At 41.0% G+C, this 14,501-nt stretch overlaps 2 protein-coding genes across 2 annotated transcripts in view; one reads left to right on the top strand and one right to left on the bottom strand.

The window, feature by feature from the left end:
• ppp3r1a (protein phosphatase 3, regulatory subunit B, alpha a) overlaps positions 1-12,784 on the top strand; it is a 22,939-nt gene extending 10,155 nt beyond the window's left edge. Inside the window, exons 4-7 of the mRNA XM_031878949.1 lie at positions 6,790-6,966; positions 7,215-7,274; positions 8,531-8,715; positions 9,223-12,784. Coding sequence (XP_031734809.1) covers positions 6,790-6,966; positions 7,215-7,274; positions 8,531-8,715; positions 9,223-9,270 — 470 coding nt within the window. The 3' untranslated portion in view covers positions 9,271-12,784. The remainder of the gene's footprint in view (positions 1-6,789; positions 6,967-7,214; positions 7,275-8,530; positions 8,716-9,222) is intronic.
• pno1 (partner of NOB1 homolog) lies at positions 10,706-14,398 on the bottom strand. The gene is made up of 7 exons (XM_031878948.1): positions 14,131-14,398; positions 12,669-12,815; positions 12,510-12,593; positions 12,180-12,240; positions 11,956-12,073; positions 11,002-11,072; positions 10,706-10,888 (listed from the first exon to the last, which is right to left on the bottom strand). The coding sequence occupies exons 1-7, from the start codon at positions 14,299-14,301 to the stop codon at positions 10,821-10,823; spliced, it is 720 nt and encodes a 239-aa protein (XP_031734808.1). The 5' UTR covers positions 14,302-14,398; the 3' UTR covers positions 10,706-10,820.
• Between the last annotated feature and the right edge of the window lie 103 nt (positions 14,399-14,501).

The following is a 14,501-nucleotide window of genomic DNA, read 5'->3' as shown; positions in this document are numbered from 1 at the left end:
TCTCTCTCTCTGTGTCTCTCTCTCCCCCTCTCTGTGTCTCTCTCTCTCCCTCCTCTCTGTGTCTCTCTCTCTGTCTCTCTCTCTGTGTCTCTCTCCCTCCATCGACTGAGCAGCTGCCGAGCTCGTCAAAATGCTCGGACAGGCCGGCGTTGGCTGTGAGGAAAGCGGCTCTGGCCTGCATGTCAGATAGAGAAACCCTCCTGCACCCTCAGAGAGACGTCAACCAACTAAAGTCTAGCACCCACTCAACCTGTACGGCCTTCGTTCAAGTCAAGTCTTTATTGATGTGCAAAAAAATCAACACGATTAGTCTCCAAGAACCGCCTTGATGAGATGAAAGTAAGGTCATTATTCTGTGCTGGTGGATGAATTTCAAAAGGCCTTCAGTGTGTCACCGCTGCCGGCTTAGCCGAGCTTAGGTCGGGCAGAATGTAATGGCCTACTTTGTCTGAGCGTGCACACACACACACACACACAACCTCCCTGCGAGGACCTGAAACCATGGCAGGTCTGTCTGCAGCCGCCCAAAAATAAACGGTGGGCGGCTCTGGTGGAGTTCCTTGTTGCTAGGGGTTTCCCTGAGGGCGGGAGCCACAGGGTGGGGGGGGTTTCTGATGACGACACGGCTATAAATAAACACCACAAGAGCACGCTGCCTGTCCTTTAGGTCGGTCCACACTGGCGAGCTGTACATTATCAGAGTATTCAGACTAATGCACCGAGTGCTGGAGCTGTGGTCTGTAGAGCTCACTATGGCTGTAAGGCCTCCTCTCAACCTGCAGCCTGAATGAGATACGACTGAGGGGAGAATGTGTGTGTGTGCTTCTTTTTCAAGTCCCATAATAATGACCTGATTCCTCCAGATTCTCAGGTAAACCAGAGTCTCTTCTACAGAACCTGATGAAAACAGTAGGAAGACCAAGTCGCCCTCAGCTGTTTTTCATTTTAACACTCAAATATTTGTATAGCTGCATTGTTCATATCACGAAGAAAACATCGGTCACAAATGTGCTAGCTTGTGCAGTTTGGAGTGCCGTAAGCATCGCAACAGAACGGGAGTAGCGGGACGGTGAGAGCGGCGGCCATTTTTAATGTGTACAGGTTGCTATAGCTTGCGTTGCAGCAGGCTAGCTTCCATATAAACTAAATCGACTTAACGACAGGTTGCTGACTCACTGAGGGGAGGTCGACTAAAACGAGCAGTGGAGTAGTAACGTTATGCAGCATAGAGATCCAGAGTAAATGAGTAAATACAAAGTAAAACTAGCAAGCTAGCTAGCTGGCTAACTAGCGCACAACTGGCTAGTTAGCTATCTTGCTAACTCCACCATGCTTTAATGCTACACTGGTTTTAGAAAATGAGCGGACCGGCTGGCTTGTGTTGAAGTTACAAAAGCATGAAGTGCTCTTTAGATATGTTTACTTAGCTATCTTGTATATATTTTTAGAAGAAACCTAAGCAGTCCTCCTCATCGCGAGTAAACTGCTTTACGAGTTCCTCTTTTGTGTATCTGGTGTCCGTCTGCAGCTCACTGCCGTCGGCCCGTATGTTTCCGAGCTGACGCTGCCCCCTCAACACAACCCCATCATGCTGATATTCAGTGCCATGTGTCGCCCTGCTGCAGTTACGGAGCTGTAATTATCAGTAACATGTCGGCTTTGTGTGTTACTTCCTCCCCGCTTGTCTCGGTTCAGGTTCTCCGTGTTAATGCAGTCACACGTCTCCATTAACGTGCAGAGGGTGAACCGCTTTAGAGGACAAATTCATCAACAACGTTTTGGGGAACTTTTGTGTTTTTTATAATTGAACACGAATGGGGAGGAAAAGCCACGTTGCACTGAGCAGATTTTGTGTTCACACAGCTGTGCTGCTGTTTACTGGTTAGCTTCAGAACGAAAACACTGGTATTGATAATACCAGTGTTACTATAATGCGTGATGATAGGAGGGGTTCATGTAAGGATTGAGATTCTCATCTTCTAAGATTCTGAATTTATTCATTACTTCTGAAGACAAAGCGGTATTGAGTGAGGAAGACCAACAGGAAATCCAACACGAGCACAAACGTAGACGCCAGTCAACCAAACCAGACGACCTGACACTGAAACACTCGGACTAAATACACAAGACGCTAATCAACCAATGAAATCACAGGTTTGGTAGAAAACAGGCGAAGACAGAGTCAATTTCAAAATAAAACAGAAAAACAATGCAACGTCATGACATCTTACGATTGACAAATACTAAAAAAATGTAATGTATTTAATTACACAAGTATTGATTTTATTTATTTTTTGTATACATTTTTGAAACTGTAATCGATATTGAACCGAATTATGACCTCAAGAATCGAATGAATCTTGAGACACACACACCTGATGACATATTACACTTTCACTTCCAGCTCGTAATATTCCGCCTAAGAATTAAAGTCCAGTATTTGACACAAACACATACTCACACACATGCACACAGACACACACGCATGCACACAGACACACACTCATACAATTATAAAGACACAGGTGGACCTCCACTGCAGTATGTATTTATGTTAATCGTGTGACAGGCGTAGTGTGAACTCAAAATCTGGTGACATCTACATATGCATGTGTTTTCATGCTTACACCTTCTTTCATGTGTGTGTGTGTGTGTGTGTGTGTGTGTGTGTGTCTGCGTGTGTCTGTGTGTGTGTGTGTGTGTGTGTGGGCTACTTTGGGGGGCTAACGGGTTCCAGTTGCCTAGTAACACAGTTGAGGGTGCATACAGCGCTTATGAAAGTGTGTGTCTGTGTGTGTGTGTGTGTGTTCAGTACGTGAGATTATCATAATCATCTCACAGTTACACTGGGTCTCCCTCAGAGTGGCTCATTAGCATAAAGCAGTGTGAGGAGCCTCTGAGACTGCAGCCCTCAGAAAAACAAACAATTATTGTTATTGTTGTTCTGAAACAAATAGATTTAATGCAAAGCTCATAGTTCTATATTATTATACCAAAACAACATTATTTTATCTTTCTGTGAAGTGTAAAAATTGTTTTTGTACTCACAGGTATATAAAAAAATTTTAATATTTGTTTCATAATAAAACATGTTTCTTACTTTGATGATTATCAGGATAATAACATTAATTGCAATTTGTCTTGGTGAGGATTATCCTGAGATGAATCAAGGAAGACCTTTAGAATACTGAATATATTTCATGTGATCTTTTCAGCAGCAGTGTTTTCCGCTCCGTCTATAATTATACGTACAGGTGTCGCTGGGATTAAATAATAAGAACATCCCGTACCTTTCCTCTCTGGCTCTCATATTTCTGCCCACAGCTGTCACACTTTGTTCCAGTTTATTTTAGAAATGTGATTCTGTTGTTCCTCCTGTCAACAAACCAAGAATCGCTAGCAGCGTATGATCTGTTATTTCCTTTTGAGATGTTGGCTGCAGTACAGAAGGAAGGCAGTCAGCGCTCATAAAGAGTTAATGAGATGACAAAAGTTCAATCACTGAGTCTCATTCGTTTATTTTTGGTGCGATGCAGGAGAAGAGTTTTAAAACACAGAGCTATATGTTGGATAAGTCGGTTAAACTTACTTCTGTAGTAAAAGTACTGCAGCAGCATCGTCTCAATAGTGACTGAGATTTGGCTCGTCGGGTCGAGACCACGACGGAGACTCAGACTATGAGGAAGCTGTTGTTGTTGCTCTCATGAATAAAACATGTTATCTCGACTCCTCTGGTTGTATAGAAGTCTATGAGAAAATGACTCTACTTCTCTCTTGATTTATTACCTCAGTAAACATTGTAAACATGAGTTTATGGTCTCAATCTCTAGTTTCAAGTCTTCTTCAATACAGCATGATGTTCATTTAGTAAATTATGGTCCATTTAGAGTCACACAGACCATAAAGCAGGGGATGCTTTAGGGCGGGGCTACACAGTGATTGACAGGTACCAGAGACGTATACGGCGTCTCTATGTCACTCTTCAGTCCAGATATGGTCACTTCCTGTTCATTGGTTGCTAAAAAAAACAACATATCGACGGTGAAATCGCCAAAGTTGAAAAAGGGAGCGCTGCTCTCTCAGCTGGTTTTTGCAGCATCGTGCAGAATGTGGTGCGTCTGTGTCAGGAAGATGGCTGAACCCTAAAATCATAAAATCATTTATAACCACACTATCATGCTCATATGTAGTCACACCTGTATCTTTAGGGTTCTACTAGAACATTCATGCTTTCGTGTTCAAAGGCACGTAGCCCCGCCTTATCAACACAAGAAGACATCTCACTGTCTACAACACGGAGCTCAATACTGGCTGTGATTCACGGCGGTGGAGGTGTGTAGCTCGGTGTAACCGTGTTACTGCTGTGAACAGGAAGTGGGAGGCTGCTGATAAGGATGTGTGTTTAGTGTCAGAGGACAGACTCACACCGCGTGGACACAGAAACCTCTCGGCGCACATCAGGTTATGTGCTCGTGTGCAGGTTTCATCTTGTATCAGCACTTGTCAGGAACGTCGTTCAGAACAAAGAGACGCAGAATCACAAGCACCTGTTTGTGCTGAAGGGCTGAGTTTCAAACTGATGCTCGCTTTATTCATCAACCGGCTGCAGTGACGTGTTGACGACAAGATGGCGACGGCCGTAATCCAAGATGGCGACGGCTAAATCGCCGAACTCGAGGCTTCAAAGCATCAGTCCACAAACCAATGTCACTATGACTACGTGCACTTATCACACAGTCTGTGTTCCTAACTTACTTACAAGACAGAGACCGACCCGCTCCACGAGTTTACCGAGTATTGGACGCGTGATGTCTGTGTTTGCTTGAAGAAAAGGTGCCAAGTCCAAAAACCTGAAGTTCAGGCGTTTTAGTTTGAATGTTTTTATAGCACCTCTTTGTTATCTCTGATATCAGCTTCACTGAGAGAACAGAAGAGTCCAGAGAGGAGCGTTACATCATCACTGCTTCATCAGCCAAGGACTATAAAGTAGAGCAACGTTTTCACTCAACTCAGAGTAATAATGATGAGATCAGGTGAGATCAGGTGAGATCTGATGGGATCTGGTGGGATCTGGTGAGATCTGGTGAGATCAGATGAGATCTGGTGAGATCTGATGAGATCTGGTGAGATCAGGTGAGATCTGGTGAGATCTGGTGAGATCTGATGGGATCTGGTGAGATCAGATGAGATCTGGTGAGATCAGGTGAGATCTGGTGAGATCTGATGGGATCTGGTGAGATCTGATGAGATCTGGTGAGATCTGATGAGATCTGGTGAGATCAGGTGAGATCTGGTGAGATCTGATGGGATCTGGTGAGATCTGATGGGATCTGGTGAGATCTGATGAGATCTGGTGAGATCTGATGAGATCAGGTGAGATCAGATGAAGAGTCGTAACCAACACGAGTCCTGACTTCTACCTCCTGCTCATTAACGTCTTTGTCTTGTTTGAGGGATGAACACACTTCTTCTAAAATATATCTGCTCATGTTTAACTCTTTTTGTTCAGCTATATTTCATATTTATATTTAGTATCAGGAAGTATTGTGTGTAGTGCTCAATAGTAGTATTGTTAAAACAAAATATTCAAGATGCATTGTCTAAAAACACGTCTCTATACCTCACTGAAATGCTTCTTAGTTGATTGTGTTTTATATTAAGTGATATTTTGACTAGTAGTTACATTTAATAATTCATATCATGTGCATTGTTTATTTTTCAACGTTGTGCAATATCACTTTAAATATATTAAATTAAATATAATATATAAAATATAACTTTTTTAATCATATTTAAATATACTGTGCACAATATTACAGTTCTATTTTAGCTTATAGTAGGTACTGGTTTTTTGTATTACTTCTTATACACTTAATATTTATTACTCTGTTGTTTATATATATTTATATTCGACTGGATTCATGACGGATTTGAATGATGACAAAAACAAATCCAACGTCCTTTTGTGCATTTACAACAGAAGTGAAGAGAGAGAAGCTCCGAAAAACAGAACCTCTGACACGATGTGAACTTTTCCTCTTTATTATATCAATAAAGACTTTTGTTCTGATCGTTACCATCACAGGTGAACCTTTCATGTTTATCTGTCCTCACGGAGCTCAGTGAACATGAACATTAGCGTTACGTATTAACATTAACAGATAGCTCGTCTCATGTAGGACTTCAGATTAAAGCGGTTGGCCGGTGGGATCACGTGACCGTGTGTGAACGAGCTTATATAGTAATTAACAACTGGCTTTGTTGTTCTGGATTAAATCCTCGGCACTGTTCGTGCAGCGTTCTGGAGCTTTTTATGTTTCTGATGGCAGCGGAACGGACGACACGGACTTATAGAAGAGCCGACAACAAAGGCTGTGAGTTTGTTAGATGATGTATAACTGTACGTGTTTACTGTTTATGTTCACAATCTATTCTTCTATTCTTGAGCAGAGAGTCCTGAGGCGACTGTGGCTCTGCAGCCTGGACAGGAAGTGTGTCCTTCACCTGGCTGCAGGTGTTACCTGCGATATTTATAATTCAGATTAATATCGGCTGGCTGAGTGCATTAACGTTGCTGATTTGTTTGTGTCAGTCATGGCCTCATGCATCATGACTCCTGCTCACTTTATGAGTTCTGATGATCTACGGAGAAAATCAGATGAATGTCTCTAAAAAAAAGAAAAAAGTCTCATCCGGACCCCTCTCCTCCTCTTCTTCTTCCTTCTCCTGTTCCTCCTCTTCTCCTCCTCCTCTCCTCTCTTCTTCCTCCTCCTTCATCTCTCCCTCCAGTTGATGCCGATGAGATTAAGAGGCTGGGGAAGAGGTTTAAGAAGCTGGACCTGGATAACTCCGGCTCTCTCAGCGTGGAGGAGTTCATGTCGCTGCCGGAGCTCCAGCAGAACCCTCTGGTTCAGAGAGTCATCGACATCTTCGACACGGACGGGAACGGAGAGGTGGACTTCAAAGGTGAGCGAGGAGCTGATGTGTTGAACAGCTTTGTGCTCTCTGATGGTCTGTGACACCACGACACTGCTTATATGTGGTGTTGGTTCAAGAGGATTTGGATTACCGAGTGCCACTTCTACAGTTTTTATGTTGCTGGTGGTTACTCTGACTAAAATACGGCCTCAGTAAGTCTTTTTGTTTGACATGCAGAAGATTAGCAGTAGAAGCCAGAGCTCTGACTGGCGTTCTCTCGTTCTCTCGTCCCTCAGAGTTCATCGAGGGAGTCTCACAGTTCAGCGTCAAAGGTGACAAAGAGCAGAAGCTCCGCTGTAAGTATTCCTTCATTCTGCTGGTTCCAGGTCTCTGATCCCCAAACATCTGTTTATCCTGCTGCTTTGGGACCTGAACCCAGCGAGGCTTTGTCTCCTGGCCCCCCCCTGTTCTATTTGTCTCACCTGGACCTGCTTCCTCTGGGGGAAACATAGAGTGATGAGCTGAGTACTAAATGTACTTTTTGTCTCTCCTGCTGAAAGCTTGTGAAGTACATAAACAACATCTTATTGTTATTTTTCTACCCGTGTTCAGTGGAGTTTGTCTCTAGAAAGAAACTTAAAGATAGAAAACAAACCCAAAACAAGAGGGAGGCAAAAGTAGAGTCAAGCACCAGGGTAACCAAGACCACAGGAGGGAAGATGATGACAAGAGACGAGGAAGTACTGAGACGAACTGAACAAGACGAAAGGAAGCACAGACTAAATACTGTGGGGGGGGACAGGTGAAGCTGATCAGGGTGGAGAACAAACAGAAGAGCAGGAAGTGAAGTAATCTGAAACGAGAGGTGAGAGGTGAAGTAAATATAACAGGAAACAGAAAGATGACTTAATAATGAAAACAAGGAAAACGACAAACAAGAGTTTCAGGTTTGATCAGAGTTTACTGTGAGGGACAAATACTTTATGCATCATGTGCAGTATTACTTCAATATATTTCATACACACTATAAATGTTCTATTTTAGTTTCTTTAGGCTCTGGTTTCAGTTAACTTCTTAAAGACTTATTACTTCTATTTTTACTCTTACGTGGTGTAACTTACATTCTTATTTGACTAAATGTATCTTGGTTCTACAGCTATTCTATCTTGAGCTGGTGTCAGTTTTATTTATTATACACTTGATATTTATTACGCTATTGTTTATATATAATTCTATAGTTTTTCTTATCTGTCTGTTGTAATCTTTGATCAAACTCTGGCAGAAGACTTTCCTTTGGTATTAATAAACTTCTATCTTATCTAACAGACAAATAAACTTGATAAGATTTACATTTTTTCAATGTTCAGAGCCGCTGATGTCACGGTGTTTGTTCAGGGACCCTCGTTCATATGGAAACTTTCACATTTTAAAGTTTATTTCAGCTTTTCATTTCTTGAGGATTAACAAACTTCTATCTTTTCTTAAACGTTGCTGTCAGTCTGGCCCTTTAAGAGATTCATTTATCAAAGACAACATCTGGTGCTCTGCAGATGTTTTTATGTGTGACTGACGTTCCCCCCCCTCATGAATCCTCCTCACCTTCACTCAACAGTCGCCTTCCGGATCTACGACATGGACAAGGACGGCTACATCTCCAACGGAGAGCTCTTCCAGGTGCTGAAGATGATGGTGGGCAACAACCTGAAGGACACGCAGCTCCAGCAGATCGTAGACAAGACCATCATCAACGCGGACCGGGACGGAGACGGACGGATATCCTTTGAGGAGTTCTGTGCAGTGAGTCCACGCATCTATTCCAGCAGGACAACAATAGAACTCATTAAAGAGGCTCCGCTGAGTCACACGGTTTACTTGCTATCTGGTGTAAAGAACGGAGGCTGGATGACGGAGTAACGTTGGATAGGGGGATGAAGAAGTCCAATTAAAGATGCTGTTGAGTTGCATTATAGGAAATGTAGGATCCAGTTTGTTTCTAGCGACTTGTTAATAACGTCTCACGAGTCCTCCAACTTTATGAAAGTGTAAAATAGAAAAAAAAAGACCAAACAGAAAAGAGTTTTTCATGATGTGTCCCCTTTAAATAGTGGAATAAAAACACTATTTTATGTTTCATTTGCTTTTATTTATTTTATCAGAAGTCTTTTTTCATAGCAGACAGTTTGACTTGTCATAGTAGGAAAAGCGTAATCAATATCATTCAATCAGCTGTTATCAGTAAAACATTAACATACTTTCACATGATTAATGATTAATAAATGTATTTTTGTCTTGTCCCTCTTCCAGGTGGTCGGAGGTCTCGATATACACAAAAAGATGGTGGTGGACGTGTGAGCGCTCCTCCGCCTCCCTCCCTCATATTTCAACTTTTTTTTTTTGTTAATTGTTATTTTTAATATTTATTTTTTTGTTTGTTCTTGTTTTTTATAAATAATAAAAAATACAAGTATATCTATGGTTTGTCTGCTGAGGAGAAGTGTATAGCTTATGGACACTTAAGTAGAAAGAAGGGTATGAAGTGCCAACCGGAACATATCCAGAAACCAGGCCAAGTTATTACCCATCATGCACCACCTCCAGTCATAACTCTGTCATTTTATTTTTTAACTTACATGCGAGCTCTTTTGGATTCAGACTCTTTCAGCAAAGCAATTCATTTCTCCAACACTTGATAGTTTCATTCATGCTGAAGAATGTGTTTAATGAAATCATTAGCTAGATATAAATTAATGCCAAGAAAATGTCTTTTCAAATAATAATGTGTGCTGCAAACAAATAACTGGGTTTACTGTTTGTTCACCAGCGTGGAGCGGTGAGGTTACAACACGAGTGTGCGTACATAGAGACGTGTCTGCAGGCAGCGTTTGTGTTTTAAATCAAAATGTGTATATTAGATAATCAATGTGTGCTCAGCTTTAACCGCCAGAGGAGAAAAGCTTTTACCTGAAACACTTTTCCGGTACAGCGAGGTACGGAACACATTTAGAGCCACGTGTGAAAGCGTGTTTACATGTGCCGTTAATCCTCCTCCGTAGAAGACTTTTATTTTTATTTTCAAAACTTAATTTTCTCCCCTCACACTATTACACAAACCGGGAGAAAAACTAACTTTACCAAATTTTTCATCCCTGAAAACAAGAAAAGATAAAAATGCTTCTGGCTATAAACGGCATCGGGAAAGCTTTTGTTTTGAAGGGCGACTGCATAGCTCGGGCCTCCCTCTGCTTGCATGACATGAAAAAGTTGTGCATGTGGATCCATTTATTAAAATAAATAATCCTCTTGTTTACACATGGAAGGTGATGTTAATATATTTAACGGTATACAACACAGATGTTGCCAAACTCTGGTACATGTTCACTTAAGATGAGAGGAAATCCAAAATGAACTGAACTACGTGTAACTTCTGTATTTGTAAACGGGGTCAGCGAGAGACTCGTGTTCCAGTTCAGATCTGATCCCGTCTCAAACTGCACGGAGCTTAACGACGTTCTGATGTTTGTATACAAGTATTTGTTTCTCTGCATAGTTCAGATCACGCTGTAGTTTAAGTGATATTTTAATGTGTCTCCTCAGAGGGATCTCTTAGTTTATTTTCTGCATGCTGCATCTTGCGCTGTGGGACTGTTGGAAACTTGATACTGTAAGAAAAGTAAACAACTTAAATAAACTTTGAAATGTTGAAAGTAATCAATTCAGGATGTTATTGAGCAGAATGTTTAATTATCACCAAACGATCCAAAACACAAAATGACACTCGAGCTGTTGGTGCGGATTGAAATGATTTATTTACATAAACTTAAACGTGTCGCATAACAGAGGAACCTGATGTGTCAGTCAACCAATGAGGGGCGGGATCAACGCACACAGCAACCAATCAGAGTTCAGAATCTCTCGGCCGACCGGCTGGCCACCACCCTGATGTTACCGTAGACCTTTGAAGGTGGACTTCCTGTTTGGGGCAAAAAGGGTTAAAAAGGTCACTTCATGTGGATCCAGAGAGTTCGCCAAACATCTTGTTGTACTTGTATTACTCAAATATAAAAAAACAAATATGTTTCTCACCTAATATTAAATTGCATATTGCTGTCCGGGCCATCTTGATATTCTGGAAAGATCCCAATATGTGAACTTTTCTGTTGAGAGGCGGATGAAATGTTTCAGTTAGAGAAACTCGTAATGAGACACGTCTCTTTGGTTTGCATATCACATCACAACTTTCCTCTTAAAAAGGCAGTAAATAATATCAGTGGTGTGTTTCTGCAACAGGAAGCTACATTTTATAAAGTATCTCAGTGAAAACGCCTAAAAATGACGTTCTCGTACAACAAAACTTCATTCTAAATGAGGTCATTTTGTCGTATTTTACGTTTTTTTTCTACATATAAATAAGTTTTAAAGAGTCCGTGGAAGTCCTCGTATGGAGTTCGGTCAGATAAACATAAACAGTTTAAAAGTAAAAGACATAACTTAAAAATAGAAAATCTACATTGAAATATGATAAACAAGAGTACGCAAGTGAAAGTGTCATGTGTGTATTTAAAGAGAAGAGTGTAGAACTATAAGTAATTGTTCTGTAGATAAAGTACTTTGTTGCCTGTTCTGTGTAAATTGACATTATCGTGTTAAATAAAACCGTTTCAAACTGCGACTGTAATCCAGGAGATAATACGTTTCCTCCAAACGTCATCGAGAGTGAAGTTTAGTTGTATGTGAATGTAATTCAGTAGGAGACGAGGTTTAGGATCAGAAAGCGTTGGAGAGACGAGCGCTTTGTTGTCATCGGTAACTACGTCCAATGATCTCATGATGAACATTAACGTTTTTACGACATCTGTAGAACCAGGGCAGCGCTGGTTGGTAGACGGGTGAGCAGACGGGTAGGTCACCCAAATGCCAAATTTGGCCAAAATAAAATGATTGGACGCGATTATTACAGTCCTGCGACAACCGACTTTCTCTTTAGTCCGAGCGTTTAGTTAAACAGCGAAATAACCTTTCGGTGATTAATAAACTCACGTCTCTGCGAGCACGATGCGAGTCTTGGTGACGTTCTCAATGGTGAACTTGGTCTTTCCTCCCTTCCCCGCTATCCTGCCGATGGCTCTGGATAAGTGGTCTCCCTTCAGAGGTTTCACTGCCGAGAGACGACGTCAGAAAACAATTAAACACAAACAAACACAAACACAGAGATTAGATGTCGAGTTTCAGAGCAAACGTGTTTCACGTCGTCGTCTTCTTACCGTCCGTGACGTCGAAGCTTTCTAGGAAAAGCTCGTCTAGTCTGATGAGAGCGAGCGCGTCCTGAGGAGAGAAAGAGTGAGCGTTACGTCACAATTAAATAAATCACAAATACCACAATCAAACGAGGGTCAAAGGTCATTCTCCAAAACATCACATGATCCGACAGCAACACCTCAACCGTCTGTCCTCTGGTGGTGAGATTCAATAATAGGGTTAAGATTGTTATTTTGTTATGCTGTCTGACGGGCCTAGTTTGTGTATCTGTGTTGGTGTCTCTGTGTTTGAACGATTAAAACTTTAAAGCCATAAAATGAAAACAGTTTACTTACTTCGACCTGGAATCCCAGAACAAACGCTTTGACAAAATCTGATGCTTTAGTGAGCGACCCGATGTCCTGCGTCTCTTTACAGGTCTGGAAGAATAAAAACAAACGTTACAATCAGCTGTTATTGTGAAGCGGCTCAAAGTCAACGTGATGAGAACTCACTTTGATTTCCACATTCCTGGTTTTGAGGTTGAACCGAACTTGGAGCTGCAGGTTTTCTACGATTGGCGTGAAAATCTTCAGCCAGTTGTCCTTCAGCGGCGTGTACCTGTGAGCCGGGACGGAGATCTTACGCATCTCATCCGGTCCCTAAAACACACAGAACCAAACACAGAACCACCGTCACCAACCAGAGACAATACAGGAAGTAAACGGTGTTCTGTGGCACTACATGAGGTTCTACTTGCATCACATTTTAGGTGGTGAAAGTCACAAAATCTAAAAAACAATTAAAAGTTAAAGTCTTGCAGCCACGTTCCCTAAAGAACGTAAAGAAGTATTAGCAGCACGGTATAATATTGTCAGTGACTTATTGTCCGTGTCAGCATTATAGTTACTGATGCATTCATTTGAATGTTAATTTTAAAGCGGTGGGCGGTCTCACTAATCCGTTCACTGATGGGTAGAGATCTGCTCTTAATAACGTATTCTGCTAAAGTATCTAGTGACCGCAGATATTATATAAGAGTGTTGTTGAGTATTGTGTAGGGAAGTAAAAATAAAGTCTGAATAATAAGAAGAAGAAAACAGTTATTTGTGTTTTGGTTCCCCGTGGTGGAACGTGACTCAGCACGTCTACTTAAGTACTTTAGTATTTACATTTAATGTAACTTCATACTGCTCCTCTACTACATCTCAGAGGTAAACATTGTATTTTAACTGCACTACATTTGAAGTGTTTCCTTTGAGTGTTCAGAAAAACCCTCCGACTTCTTAAACTGAGTAAACTCTCAAAAAGCATCTGAGATCAGCTGAGCTGTAAATATGTGTTACATCACCGTCAGCTGAAATAATCTAAATAAATATTCTGCCACTCCCCAAAATGAGTCTTTTTAGACTGTCTGCACTTATGAATTCAGATTAAATTTATTGTATGTATTGTACTTTTTGATTGTATACATTTTACTACCTACCAATATATAAAAAGGAGTTGAAATACAATGAGCACAACCGTAAACATCTAACATTACAGCAACAAAATGCAACAAACACATTAATGTAGCAGTAATATCAATACACAAACATCATTTATAACATTAATAAGCAACATTTTACAGCACAAGTAGTACTTTTACTACAAATACTTGTGTATGTTGTTGATACTACTTAAGATACGTTGACTTAAGAGTTATAATACAGTACTTCTACTTGTAACAGTATGTACTTTTACTCAAGTAAAGGATGTGAATACAAGCAGTACTAGTACCACTTGTACAACATGCAGCAGTCACATGACGACACTACACATTTAAACTAACTATAAATAGCTACTAGCTTCTTTGTGACGGAAACAAATGACACTAAATAAACACGTAATGGTATTTATATTGAGACAACATACAGATCACATGTATACAGTACTATACATAGTATATATATATACAGTATCATGTATAGTATTTACCTTTAATTTGTCGCTGGATATTGGTGGAAACTGTGGTCGTTTTCTTGCCACGTGCTCCTCCGTGTCCATGTCGTGTTCACGTTTCCGTTTCTGAGTCTTTTTAGACTTAACGGTCGTGAAAGACCCCGAGTCCTCTGGACTCTCGGTGGTTGCGTTTTTATCAGTGTCCATATCGCCTGAAACTAGTTTTAAAAATTTAAAGATTAAGATTTAAACAGTCAAAAAGTGATGCCGGGTGGTAGCTACACAGGCATGAGGGTGTCCTGGTGCGACGGGAAGGACCCAAACTGCCACTTCGTAGACGCCTGTAGTGAGAAAATTATTAAGAACCGTGTCTTAATTGATAGATATGTCTCATTTGATTATTATAA

This window comes from Anarrhichthys ocellatus, unplaced genomic scaffold (assembly GCF_004355925.1).
Source record: "Anarrhichthys ocellatus isolate YVR2014 unplaced genomic scaffold, GSC_Weel_1.0 scaffold212, whole genome shotgun sequence".
NCBI classification, from domain to species: domain Eukaryota; kingdom Metazoa; phylum Chordata; class Actinopteri; order Perciformes; family Anarhichadidae; genus Anarrhichthys; species Anarrhichthys ocellatus.
This window is presented reverse-complemented; position numbering and strand designations above follow the sequence as displayed.